Here is a 14,397-nt window from a genome sequence, read left to right as displayed (position 1 = left end):
AGAATTCTTTATTACTTCCCCTACACAAATGTCATACTATTGGCCCAGGATGGCAGTGGGACAGCAAAGACAAACAAAATATGCTTCTCTAGGATTGGCTGCAATTCTTTCATTATACCTTCTCAAGATGGATGTGACTTTGGCATAGTTTCCTGTTGGAGATTTGAAAGTAATATTCACATTCGTCTCTGAAATTTTAAGCACCTGGGAAATAGACATGAGAGTTAGGAAAACGCGAACATATCTGCTTTGTGTGTGTGTGTGTGTGTGCGCGCGTGTGTGCGTGTGTGGAGTTTCGCTCTTATCGCCCAGGCTGGAGTGTGGTGGCCTGATCTTGGCTCACTGCAACCTCCGCCTCCCGGGTTCAAGCGATTCTCATGCCTCAGGCTCCCAAGAAGCTGGGACTACAGGCAGGCGCCACCATGCCTGGCTAATTTTGTATTTTTAGTAGAGACAGGGTTTCACCATGTTGGCCAGGCTGGTCTCAAACTCCTGACCTCAGGTGATCTGCTTGCCTCAGCCTCCCAAAATTCTGGGATAACAGGCGTGAGGCACTACGCCTGGCCAATATCTGCATTATTAATGGTTAAGTTCATTGAGCAATATGATTTGGACCCAATTTCAAAATGGTTTTCTTTCACTTTCTGCCCCAGATTGAATTTACCCTCTGGTCACAGGCCTTTGTGAGTTCTCTTTGTGGAAGAGAGAGGAGAATGAATGAGGTCCGTAGACAGACAGATCACAGAGAGATGCCCCCTTCTCAAGTCTCATTAATAATGTGCCATGCATTTTCCTGTTCATGAAAACAAAAGATTCAAGGGGGTCAGGATATAAAAAGACAGAAATATCTTTTGTGGGTTGGCAGGCACATGTGACAGAGGGAGAGTCTCGTTCCCCCTCCCCCATACTCTTCATTTTTCAATATTATACAATTTAATCAGGGAGAGAAGGATTAGAGCAAGAAGGACATCTACAAACACGTGTAGAATCACCTGGTTATCAGCCTTGGCCCAGTGGTTCCATGAGCTTATGTGGATGGTAGACAGGAGTTAGAAACAAAAGGATGTATTTACAGTTTGTGTTTGCAAATTTGTAATAAATGCCCCCGCCATTCTTATTATATATTCCTGAAGTCTTCTCTGAGTCTGTTTACCTCTAATATGTACCACAGAGTGTCCACACCAATAATTCTACAGGCATCCTGAAAATACCTTATGAATGGTGTTTGCAGAAGCAAACAGTGAGAGCTATCTGAGAGGAGAAGTGGAGGAAAAACGGTGTGGGAAAGCCCTTATGATTTTCTCAATACCATCTCTTCTTCTAAGGTCTATCCCCTTCCTGAATCAGAACTTCATCCTTCTTTAGCTTTTGCATGCCTGCTCTGGGTCAGGATCCCAAGAGAGAAATGAGAGTAGGAACAAAAGGCCCTTGGGGTTGGTGCTCGGCAGAAGGTAAAAACATGCAGAGAATAAGCAGAGACCTTGTACCTGTTCATCACCCACCCCAAATATTTGGGCTTGATCAAAGCTTCTCCTGACCCCTCTTTATGTAAGATATTTCCCTTCATGGTATCTGGAATTTAAACAACAATCACAAACATTTTGAACTAGGAAATAGCCTCCTACTCTTCAGAATCAATATCAATCAGTCATTCATCAGGGATTTATTTTTCCCTACGAATCAAATTTTAAAGAAGTGGATACTTGAATAGACTTGAGGTGTTAAAACTCTCGTCTACCTTGTCCTCCCTTTTCATTTGGGAAAGCCAAAAGCACAAAAGAGTAGGTAGAAAATGTCAGACCCTTTGGCATCATTCTCCTGTAACTATCAGTCTCAACCCACTGCAACCTTTACCCCAGTCTGCCTTGCAGACACACAGTGGTGCTTCTGATGGAGCAAGAGACATTTCAAGATTGGAGAGAAGTGGAAGGAGGGGTAGCAACAGCTTCCCCTGTGAAGCAATGGAATCTACAGAAGGGTCCGGTGATTCAGCTCTTATGGGCTAAGAAGCCTGAAAGCATTTCAGTGTTGCTGAGTCCGAGCTTGTTTGTTGGGTAGTCAGGCAAGGAAAAAAGGGCTAGAGTCTGAAGATAAGCTGAGCATCTGGTTTTGCATCTACATTAGTTCTGAAAAGAGGTGATGGGGGTGCCATGTAGGAGTCCAGTAAAGACGGTGTAGGGCTGCCAGGTAGTAGAGCTGCTCTATTTTGCTTCCTATTTGGCCTCAGAAATCAAGTAAAATAGTCAAATAATTGTGTCTGTTTGAAGGTAGGGATGTAGACAGGCCATTTCTCTTTGCTGCATTTCTGGCCTCAAAACCTCTTCTTTCTTTTCCTCCAGAATAAAATATAACACAGGGAGAGGACAGAACTTGTTAATAGAGTGAGGCCAGCAAAAAGCCAGACTGGTTCCTGAATTGGAGGGAAGGAGGCTGCCTGACTTTGGAGGAGCAGAAAAAAATAAGTTAGGAGATTAGAGATGGGCCACAGCTTAAATAGAGAGGTTCGACTCTGCATTTCCCAAATACGTAATGCTTACGGTACACGACCCAAGCTCTCTGCTTGAATCCCAAATCTGAGCGGACAGATGAGGGGGCGCAGAGGAAAAACAGGTTTTGGACCCTACAAATTGGCTTGAAATGAAAAGTCAGCAAAAACCACTGGGTGGCAGCGTGGTGTGCGGGCGCAGTTCTGCAGTGTCTGCTTCTGCTGCTACCGCTGGGGCTGAACCCGTCTGGGGACTCTGGCCTCCTCCCCTGAATGGCTACAAGTGTCGCCAAGCAAAATACCTCTGCGCGGGTGGGTGAGGGTTCTCCGGGTTGTTGGTGCGTCCAAGCCTGAGGCAGGGATCTGGCGAACTTCGGAGGGGCTCCAGCCCGAGCACAATCTGGTCAGCTCAAACACTGAGGAAACACCCCCACCACTCCATCCCCCAATGCCGAGCAAACCCCCGCTCCGTCAGCCCAACTACCTCATCTCAGTTCCTCCTCCATCACTGTTTCCTCCCGAAGCTCCTTTCGGGAAAAGGAGGGGAGAAGGATTTGGACGATTGGGGCAGTGCGGAAGCCCCTACAGGTGTTAGCCGGAACGGCCGGCCGGGGACTTGGGGGGGTGGGGGTGGGGGTGGGAGGGGCGGCCTGCGGCTCCGAGCCTACGGGCTCAGCCCCGGGAGGGAGGGGCCGTCGCGGGAGGGGGCTGCAAGGAGGCTGTCGCGCTGTTCCGGAGGGTGCCTGCGGCGGCTGAATTCCTGTGCTGCGACTGTGCCGCGCCCAGAGCAGCAGCAACAGCGAAGATGCGAGGCCATTACCTGTTTGATCCCTGTCGGAAACCTGGCACGGGCCAACTTTTCCCGATTATCACGCCAAGAAGTTGCAAGGACTAGTCGAAGACTCGGAGGGGCCAGGGCGAGGGCGCGCTCCCCCGCGCGCTGCCTCCTGCCTCCTCCCTCCTCCCTCCGGCCGCCCGAGCTCCCGGCCTCTCTCCCGCCCGCGCTCACTCCCTCCGCCCGCCTCCCTCCTCTGGCCCCCTCCGCGCGGCACAGGGCGGGGGGTGCCGCGAAACTCCGACCCGAGCCACTTGGACTTGCACAGTGTCCGCCGGGCGCAGGGGCCGACCGCACGCAGTCGCGCAGTTCTGCCTCCGCCTGCCAGTCTCGCCCGCGATCCCGGCCCGGGGCTGTGGCGTCGACTCCGACCCAGGCAGCCAGCAGCCCGCGCGGGAGCCGGACCGCCGCCGGAGGAGCTCGGACGGCATGCTGAGCCCCCTCCTTGGCTGAAGCCCGAGTGCGGAGAAGCCCGGGCAAACGCAGGCTAAGGAGACCAAAGCGGCGAAGTCGCGAGACAGCGGACAAGCAGCGGAGGAGAAGGAGGAGGAGGCGAACCCAGAGAGGGGCAGCAAAAGAAGCGGTGGTGGTGGGCGTCGTGGCCATGGCGGCGGCTATCGCCAGCTCGCTCATCCGTCAGAAGAGGCAAGCCCGCGAGCGCGAGAAATCCAACGCCTGCAAGTGTGTCAGCAGCCCCAGCAAAGGCAAGACCAGCTGCGACAAAAACAAGTTAAATGTCTTTTCCCGGGTCAAACTCTTCGGCTCCAAGAAGAGGCGCAGAAGAAGACCAGGTCGGAAAGGGTTTTTGCTTTCTTTTCCCCATACTTTACGAGTGAGGTGGGGGCGGTGGGGAGCAGGTATGTAGCATAGGTGAGTTTGTTGGTGGCCCATCTTGTGCAGAAGAGGCCACCTAGCCTGTGTGCGTGCGTGGGAAGGCGATGGCTTTCTTGCCTCCGTAACAGTAACACGCTTGCTGCATTGCAACTGCCCTGGGACAGGCGCAGAGCCTGGGGGCATACTCTGCCCTGGGTGGCTTGCCCTCAGCTTCGGACATGTCACATATGTGCATGCCCGGTGGGCTCTGGGCAGGCGTGACCCAGACATGGCTATGATATGTATGGCGTGGAAATTGCAGGCGCAGAGCTGGGCAGACACCATCCTCCCGTCCCCAGGAGAGCCTGGGGAATCCCTCTCTTGCTTTTATCTCTGCCTCAGACCCTTCCCCTCCAGCTTCCACCTCCAAGGGATGTGGGCTTCTGCTGTCTAGGCATTGCGTTTCTTTGATTACTTTTAAGCTTTTTGGGACAGACTTGACTTGTGGTGCAGCTTCGAAATGTTTGCTGGGGCGGGGGGAGGGGGGATTTCTAGAACCTTGTTGCAAAGAGCTGAGAGATTTGGTTAGACTTAGTATAATTGGTTACATGCTACTAAAATGCGGTGTTGAAGAGGGGATTTAAACTCATACCCAGATTGTGGTGCTTTTGAACATTTTCAGTGGTAGGAGTAGCGCGATATTCCAGCGACTGGAAATTCAGCTCTAGGTGTCAGGTTGCGTCAAGGTAGACCTTCAGGCGAGCATGCAGTTTATTTGCCATTCTTAACCAAATGAATCTTTTACACTCTTTTCTGCCTTTCACTAGATAAATATTACAAAAAAAATAAGAGTCACCGATCTGTTATTTCTCCATTTATGTGTGCTACACCCTGGGATGGAAAAGCAGACATAACGTTTTCTGTTTGCACAAAGTTTTTAATGCATTAACTGTAAATTAGGCTTGTTTCAAAAAGGCTTAAGTGGTTGCAAAGCATGCTTATGTGGCTCGAATAATCACATAAATATTATTTCAGCGCAGGTGTCTATATTCAGTAAAAGAAAATTTTGGATAACATGGCTGTTATTGGTAAATTAGACACTTGATTAATCTATGGTTATTCATAATTGAAAATCATTTTAATTAAGAACTCATATTTTTGATAATCATACTTCTGATATGAAATTTGAAAAATTAGTATGCACTGATTTTTTCCTTCCTACCAACAAAAACCCTGCTCTTTTCACACACATTTTCACTAATGATAATTAATATGACAAGATTTGTTAATGGTGGTTGTATCTCCCTCCTCCCTTTTTTGGTATAAAAGGCTCAATTTTCCAAATACAGTTTCCTTAATGGGGTTCCACGTTATTTATGCATTTTCTACCTTCTTAGAATAAAGGAGATTATTTATTCAAATTGTGGTCATTCTGAAGGAAATCTTTGCTAGTGGGTTTTTGGTCCTTGGTCGGTTGGCAGACAACTCTGAATTATCTTTGTATTTCTCCTTTTCCTTTCACATGAAAAGTAGCACAATTTCAAAAGGCAGAATAGCCATTTGCCAACCCATTACAAATACTCAGTGAGATAGAGTTCCACTCTGTAAACCAAAGGACAGGTTATCAGAAACTATAGACACTTTCAGAAGCTTTACCAATGTTTCCAGATAGAAATAAAATGTTTCTTTAGTTTGAAAATTTATTCTGAAACTCAGAGTTTGTTTTCTTTCTTCCAGACACCTTAAAAGTGTAGTTTGACTTTTTCCATTAAGATTTGTAAATGAAATTAGAAATTGAAATTCCTAGTCTTTTCAACTACATAGGCACAATTTATCAATTGATCCAAATCATTGTTCTCTTTGCAGAGCCTCAGCTTAAGGGTATAGTTACCAAGCTATACAGCCGACAAGGCTACCACTTGCAGCTGCAGGCGGATGGAACCATTGATGGCACCAAAGATGAGGACAGCACTTACAGTAAGTGACTGCAAAATAAATAGTATATGCCAGCATGTTGTTAACATTCTGTTTTTATTTATTTTAAAAATAAATACGCTTTCCTAAATCCTGAATTAAATGCAAAATATATTCACACTACATAATCCTGTTTACACAGGTTAACCTAAAGGAAGTTGAATATGAGTCTATCTAAGATAGTAAACTAGGGCAAATAATGTTGACACCATCTGAAGAATAATCCAAATGTCATCTCCATGGAAATCTAGATAGATTTATGGCTATCCTTTGGATTTTATTACTTTTTTCCCACAGAAAATTTACTCACCCACACACTGATCCAGAAATAGCATGTTATCTCTACGCTTAAGAACCGGTCTTAACCCAAGAGAGAGGAGTGGTTTCATACCATGAAAATTCATCATTACAAGCTTTCACTTCTGCTCCCTGCTCCACACACACACTGATAACTCTGAGACTAGTGGAATTTTAACATTGCGATACCTCCACAGGTGGGTAAAGGGATTTCTTTTAGTTCTTTCTTTTTAACCATGGTTTCAGACCAAATTGGAGACTATAATGGTGAGCCTAAAAAAGAAACACATAAAAAATAATTAGGTTTTATTTCCAATTACTGAAAGAAGGTGATTCCAAGATGTTACGTAACCTTTAATTACATGTTTTATTTATTAGGAGTAATAAAAATATAAACTCACAAATAGTGCAGGCTTCTCCTCAATGATGATTGATGTTTTCTTGCAATTTGCAGATTTCTGGAGACTTATTAAATGTTCCACAAGGCTAAAACACTTAGTTCTCACAATTTTTTTTGTTTTCTCCAGTTTCTACTGAATTTCTCTCAAACCCTTTGATAATTTCGCATTAATATTCCAATTGTCGGCTGAGAAAATAACCAAGGAAACTAGGTCTGAATGCTAAGCAGTATACTCTGCAGCTTTTTAAGAGTTGTATGGCTACAGCAATGCCATTGACGAGGGTCTCAATAAGTGTAAAGAGTTTCCCACCTTTTAGGAATGCTTCGTGGGCTGATGGCCGATCTATAACCTCGAGAGGAAGTCACTTTTAATTACCATTGAAGAAAGCTTTGTTGGTATGGAGGATGAAAAAACCTCATACTGAATGGTTCTTCACTGTTTTGCAAAAGTTCTATGTCACTGTTGTGATATTAAAGTTTTATAGTGAATCCTAGTTGTTCTTTTATGCATAGTCTTCTATTTGAAACTATTAGGCAAGTGTAACTAGAGGGCTTTACTGTAATCAAATAACAGACATTAGTGTATAGTGATCATCTGCAATAAAACATTCCCATAAGTTATTGTGCAAATTGATATTTGGGGAAGGAATTAGGGGATGTAAGCTGCCCTGCTTTCCAGAGTGCCTCAGGAAAATGGGTCTGTTGAGCATTATTGAAGGCAAGTTCATGATTAGCTGCCAGTGAGCCTATCCAGTCACGTTTCTTTCCCCTTTTTAACATCTCCGGGTAAAAATCAGAGAAGAAATATTTTGGATCTGGTGTTCACATGTGTTTCCTGAAAAGAAATAAAACAAAATAGATAATTCATGTGCTGTGTCCTATGAACAGCAATATACCAAATTCATCAAGATCACATTCTAAGTAATCATTTTAAGAGATACACACACACGCACACCACACACGCATATATCAAGGCTCCATTTCTTACTGTGGAGCTTTAAATCATACAGTAGGTTTTACTCTTCAGTTCCTACATATGCATAGCTTCTGCCTTTGGTTGTCTTATAACTGACTGATATGCATGGCATTTCTGTGTACTACTAATGATATTGAAAGACCATTAAAGAACATAGCCTGATAACAGGAATCTGTATTTAGGCAGATTAAAATAGAGAGGTAAGTCAACTAAAGGTAAGTATTGTCATAACCTGATGCATACAAATGGAAAGTATCTCAATAGAAATAGCAAGTCAGTAGAGCTTGGATCTGCTCCTGATGTTAAGAGTGACCAGAAACTAGTGAGCTAGCTTAGCTTTGCCATTGAGGATATTGTGGGGCATAAGCCATCATGAAACAAGAAGGTTTAATGATTAAACTGGTATATCATGAAGGCCAGCTATCCAAATTTATTCTTTTTTTTCCTTAAAACCAAGCCGTTTTATTGGTATTAATTGTTTAATTGTGCATAACGAGAATACAAGTCATTTTTTTCAACTATCACTCGTGTATATAATATTTCTCTAATATGTATTCGTGATACTATGTTTATATTTTTCTTACTCTTCTTATTTTTATTAACCTTCATTATTTTCAGCATATTTTCTCATTTAGTTTAATTTGATTGAATTGCGTTATTTTTATTCAGACATAGTAAGCAATGTCCTGATAAATCAGTTCACATTTATCCAGATATATCCATTTCTGAAAACATATGTTTGATATTATGCATTTCACCTTACCTTATGTAGATTTATTACAATGATAAATGTCAGTTCAATAAAATCTCATCATGAGGAAATCAGCCATTATAAATTATGTATTTTCCCTTGAAAAGGAAAAGATGATAGACATTCCATGGCAGTAATTTTTTTTATATCTGCCCTGGGTGCAAGGAAGGACATTTTAAAAGACTAGTTTTCCCTTTCTCTTCAAACTCACGGTAGCATTATCAGTTCAACATGTTGCCTTTCCAACCTACGTTAATATATACTTTTATTAATTATTCTCTTTTGAGAAATTGACCTTGGCCAACTGATGAAGAAGCATGGCTTCAGTGTTGCCTTCAGCAAACACTGGGTGCCAACTAGGTGCATGGCTCTGATGAAGTGGCCCTTCAAATAGAAGGTGTTTGTTTTTATGCAGACATAACAGAGAACAAACAAGAAACACAGGCACGTTTATGTTTTAAAAGCTTCTTCAAAACTTTCACTGAAATGGAAGAAGAGATTTTAGGTATTTAATGAATGTGTTTTAAATACATAAATGAAGTCAACTGTTTTCTTCTCATATTTATAGTATTTTTATCCTGATCAAAATAATATCTTAAATCCATGAGGAAAGGTACCAGATATAGAGAAACAAAAGCACATAGGAAGATATTTATTTGGTTTAAGCTCACCCCTGATATAATTTCTTTGCATTTTTATCTGGGCAGACTGTCCCTTTAGACATATTTTAAACAAACCCGGTTTATGATCTATCTTGAATGTTTAAAGAAATGAAAAGATCGTAGTAGTATGATCAGTCAATCCCTAGATTCGCTACTCTCAACAAGTTTTTATTTTGGGGTGATGTTTTTTGTTTTTTAATCAGGCTTCATGGAAATTTAAAGTACATAGTGAAAAGTACATAGTTTTGCTATATAGTTAATACCATTATTCAAGATTAAATAATCACAGGAATGTACTGCTGATGTTTTTTTCTTCTATTCCTCCTTCTGTTTTCTGATGTTTGAAATTTAGACATTTCATTGCTCATTAAAACCTGAGTCAGAGTGATTGGAGAACACGGTGAAAATCAAATCAGTTTTTTTTAGTCTCTCTCTGTTTCTTTCTTGTGCTTGTTATAAGCTGCATTAAGAGAACTAAGAAAGTTCAGAATATTATTTTAAAAACTGAAGTTCTATAAATAATTCTGAATTTCATTTATCATTCTCTGTCGTTTATTACTATGACTAAACTAGGTGTCAAGCATATACTGATATTATAGTTGTCAAGTGGTATGTAGTGATATGGCTTTTAAACCAACCCCATATTGGAAGTTTTGCTTTAGTTTTTTAGATCTCAGATTTTTTGAAGTATGAGCTTTTATATAAATGGGATTGTGGTCTCTTACTTTTCAAAAACATAGTATCATATTTTCACCATACAGATTGCTATCAATCCACAAATGGGTGTTGAACACCTGCTGTGAACAAGACATCGTCAACAGAAAGGGATATGACAAACATGACATGCTCAGAGATGTCAGACTTCTTGCCTGTGTATTGCATTGTCAAATATAGCATGAGATCTTGGCTTGCAATCTGTGCAATTACATTCCTTTACCTCACATAACAGAAGGGCACAGCTTTTAATTTGATGAGTATTGAATGAAGTGCCATCAGTGGCATGTGGTAGGAACACTTGTCTTTTGAACCGTACAATATGTCCTAGCTCCTCTTTGGTAACACCCTGGTTTTAAAGGAATGATACGTTGTAGGCTCACCAAGGAATATTTAGTTCTTCATTAGTATTTCTCATCCATATTACCCCACCTACTGCAGCAGAATGTATATGCACAGAGATAAACGATCCCAGAAAAACTATTCTTACCCACAGGGTGACTCCTTTACATTCTTGTTCACAGAAACCATAACAGACTGATTTATTATCCTCAATAAACTTACAAAACAAGGCAAAATCATCAACATTGGTCTACGACTCCTGAGAGAAAGGTGCACAGGCTATTTTCAAAAGATGTGTGTGGCAAGCACTACGTTTTAAAAATGTACTGTTTTATTTTTATTCACAGTGTGGGAGGGAGTAGACAGCTGGTAGTGGGAGGACACCCACTAGTTGTCTCCAGTGAGTGGTGTGTGGTTGTGAGGAAAGCCTGGGTGTAAGTTTCACGCAGTCAGATCTTCAAATGGAGAAATGAAGTCCTCACTGGCACCAACTGGCTGCCCACTTGCAACTATTTTGCTAAGATAATAATAATAAAATAATAAAATAAACCTCTTTCAAGTTCATTATTTTTATTCCTATGTCCTTTGTTCTTGGAGACTAAAAGCTAGGAGCCCTCTCAACTCTAATCTTGGAAAATGTTGGTCCTTTAAGAAATACTACTCTGAAGCCGGGCATGGTGGCTCACGCCTGTAAACCCAGCACTTTGGGAGGCTGAGGCAGGCAGATCACCTGAGGTCAGGAGTTCGAGACCAGCCTGACCAACATGGAGAAACCCCGTCTCTACTAAAAATACAAAATTAGCCGGGCGTGGTGGCACATGCTTGTAATCCCAGCCACTAGGGAGGCTAAGACAGGAGAATCACTTGAACCCAGGAGGTGGAGGTTGTGGTGAGCCGAGATCGGGCCATTGCACTCCAGCCTGGGAAACAAGAGCGAAACTCTGTCTCAAAAAATGAAAAAAGGAAATACTACTCTGGAAACATAGGACTACAAAATGACTTTTTCTTTTTACAAGACCTGAATTTATTTTGGAGTTCTTGTATTTGGAATAACACAGATAATTTAGATGAGGGCATTGGACTCTTCTAAAAGTCTAGGACTCTACCCAACAGGTAGATTTTAAATATGACTGTGAGAATTTCAGCAGTTATCTTGGGGAGCAGTTTAAAACCTTAATTTGTTGAGAATGACACTATTTAATGTACAGAACAATTCTTGGGACTGTATCTTTCCAGAAGCATCAAGATTCCCCACCTCCAACACTGTAAAAACCATGAAATTGTGACCAAAAGCCTTCCATTTTCTCCAGGCTGTTAAATAATATGTAGTTACAGCTCCAGTTACCTGGCTGCAACCATGAAATTAAATACACTAAAAGGTAGAATGAGACCTATCTGTCTGCCTCGGGGTATGTGTGGGTGTGTTTGTGGGGGTCTGTATGTGTATGCATGTATACATAAACAGACATATATGCATACCCTCACCAACCACACACTACTTTTGGAGGACCAGACAGTCCTGCTGGAAACATTGAAAAGTTCTGAAATTCAGAATTGTAACACTGTTTTCATTTTCTTTTTTAATTTCAGCTCTGTTTAACCTCATCCCTGTGGGTCTGCGAGTGGTGGCTATCCAAGGAGTTCAAACCAAGCTGTACTTGGCAATGAACAGTGAGGGATACTTGTACACCTCGGTAAGCCTTTGACTGTGTGCATGTTTTGACTATTCTAGTTTTCATCCAATATGAAAGAAAATGTGCTTTATATGTGTTATCATTACAGATTTCTGTGATGAGGAGAAGAATGTTGATGGAAATATTTCATTGAAAGGACAGATTAACTTTCTGTGAAAAATATATCTATTACTAATCAGTTATTTGAAGCAAGCATTTTAGTATATAATCAAAGATTCACTGAACATTTTTTAATACAGTGTCATTTGGGTCATCTTATGTAGCATATAATGGTCTGTCTTGCTGCCTTGCTTTGCAGCTGTGGGAAACAAAGTCATTTCTATAACTCAGTTGAACATATATTTATCCAGGTTTACTCCTAAAAAAACATGAGATCTCTCCCTCAGATCAGCTCGAGGACATGAAAACCAGTTCTTGAAGGGTTTCTAGAGTTCTATTTCTTATCTTCAGTTTAATTGAACAGGATTCCTGATTGCTTCTGCTTTAAATATAAGCACTATTTAACCTTTCCTTACCTATAAATTCCTGCTTGTCTTTTTCTTGTAACTTTGGAGTGAACAGAATGAAAAATGGAACTTTTTCTCAGATGAATGTATAAACAATGTAGACTACAATTCAATATGGAACATGGGGCCAAATTAAACTTTAAAAAAAGTTAACATTTAGATATAAGCAAAATGATACAGTATTAGGGTTAAGATTTTATTCTTATTGGCAGATCTAGTTTCAGATTATAGGAGACTATTTGATATATGAATTTTTAATTTAACTTAATTAATTAATTAATTAATTTATTTGAGATAGAATCTTGCTCTGTGGCCCAGGCTGGAGTGCCGTGGTGACACTCCATATTTTTAGCAGAGATGGGTTTCACCATGTTGGCCAGGCTAGTCTCGAACTCCTGGTCTCGAATGATCCGCCTGCCATGGCCTCCCAAGTTGCTGGGATTACAGGCGTGAGCCACCGTGCCCAGTGTAATATATGAGTATTTTTTAAATCTTTGTTTTGAATTCATGTATTTTAATAAAGGAAAAGAATGTTTAAAATGGAGAAAATTGCTTGTCGAACTTCTTACTAGCAAGTCTTGAAGCAGGTTGTTAGTATAACAATAAAAATCTGTTCCTTAAACTTCAGGTGAAACACTACCTTTAACCACTCTTGCTTGCTTGTTTCCTGAATTTCTTTCAAAGCCAGGTGTGCAGGAAGACTCTTGGCAGATATGGTGGAAACCATATCATAACCCTGTTTTGCAGAGGCCAAGATGGGAAAGAGGTGGGAATAGAGTAAGGCCACAGAGGGCCTGTTTATTTGGTAAATCAGGTAGTTTGTTTCATATGATGAGAAAAGATTATGAAAAAAAGAGAATTATCAGCATATACCTCAAACCCTGGTCACTATCAGTTTTCCTATCAGGCAATTTCAGCGGTCTGGTTGCTTAATAAATATGGGGGTTTGCTCTTTTTAGTAAATGAAAAATGTGATTTTATGGCAAAGTTCATGAAATACATCATTTTATTACTAGAGTGCTACTATAAAAGATAGGCAAGGCGATTTTATTTTAGATTTGTGTACTAAGGTAAGATAATTTAATAATGAAGGATTTTAAGTAATTTCCTTTAGATCAACAGACTGCCTCAGCAGGACCAGATACAAAGGTAGGTTTTTTAATAAAATAGACGCTTTCTGAAAATATTGTGAAGGCATGGTAAGGAAACGGAATATACTGGGCATACTTTTGAGAAAGCACATGCCAGATATCATATGAAATAATTACTGATAAATCATCCAGAATTTCAATGGGTTGCAGTCACCGTTATGGTGCCCTGATGAGAAAAGCTAACTAAATATAAATTTTGCAACATCACAATTGAAGAACGTACTTTGGAAATAATATTTAAGTAAGAATGTGGAAAATTATTTAACTTGGGTTATATGTCAGGTGCCCCCACTCAAGAAAATTAGGGCATTCAGCATTACACTTAAGGAACCAACGTTGAAAATGCATAGCCTACCATTCAAATTAATCATTATTCCAGCAGACTGGTAAATGTCAATGTGAGCTCATTTCTAGAAAGGCTTCCCAGGGAAATGAGGACTGTAGATTGGTGAACTTCCTTTCCGTGATGGGTGGGCCAATATACACCCAAATGTGGCACACCTTGTATGTATTTCCTATTAAGAAAAAAGAAGCCTTAAGTAAGTGTTTCTATTAGAGGAAAGGAACTATGTTTTTGTTAAGGAGGAAATATGCCTGCTTGATGATCCTGGAGTTCATATATGGAAAGCATATCCAAATTAGTCTGCTCCAGGAAATAAATCAGAATCCTCTTTAGAATTAATTTTCCAATTCTTCCAATTACTCCTTATTAATTGCGGCTGGGAATCCATTCACCAAGTTGATCACCATCCTCAGTGGGCACTTCATTTTGTTGTCATCTTATTTAAAGTGTGGTG

The 14,397-nt window shown here is 41.1% G+C and overlaps 1 protein-coding gene across 3 annotated transcripts in view; it reads left to right on the top strand.

Annotated features, from left to right (window-relative positions):
* FGF13 (fibroblast growth factor 13) overlaps window positions 1-14,397 on the top strand; it is a 589,161-nt gene that overhangs the window by 505,805 nt on the left and 68,959 nt on the right. For 2 of the 3 annotated variants that reach the window (XM_034950188.2, XM_055106652.1), the window contains 2 exons: window positions 6,000-6,110; window positions 11,840-11,943. In XM_034950188.2, the coding sequence (XP_034806079.1) occupies window positions 6,000-6,110; window positions 11,840-11,943 (215 nt within the window). Of the gene's footprint in view, window positions 1-3,167; window positions 4,112-5,999; window positions 6,111-11,839; window positions 11,944-14,397 lie in introns of those variants that run through there. The other variant, XM_003812310.5, reaches the window with a different exon arrangement.

The sequence above is a fragment of the Pan paniscus genome, chromosome X (assembly GCF_029289425.2).
Source record: "Pan paniscus chromosome X, NHGRI_mPanPan1-v2.0_pri, whole genome shotgun sequence".
Lineage (NCBI taxonomy): Eukaryota > Metazoa > Chordata > Mammalia > Primates > Hominidae > Pan > Pan paniscus.
Note: the sequence above shows the minus strand (reverse complement) of the source record. Positions and strands in the feature narration are given on the sequence as shown.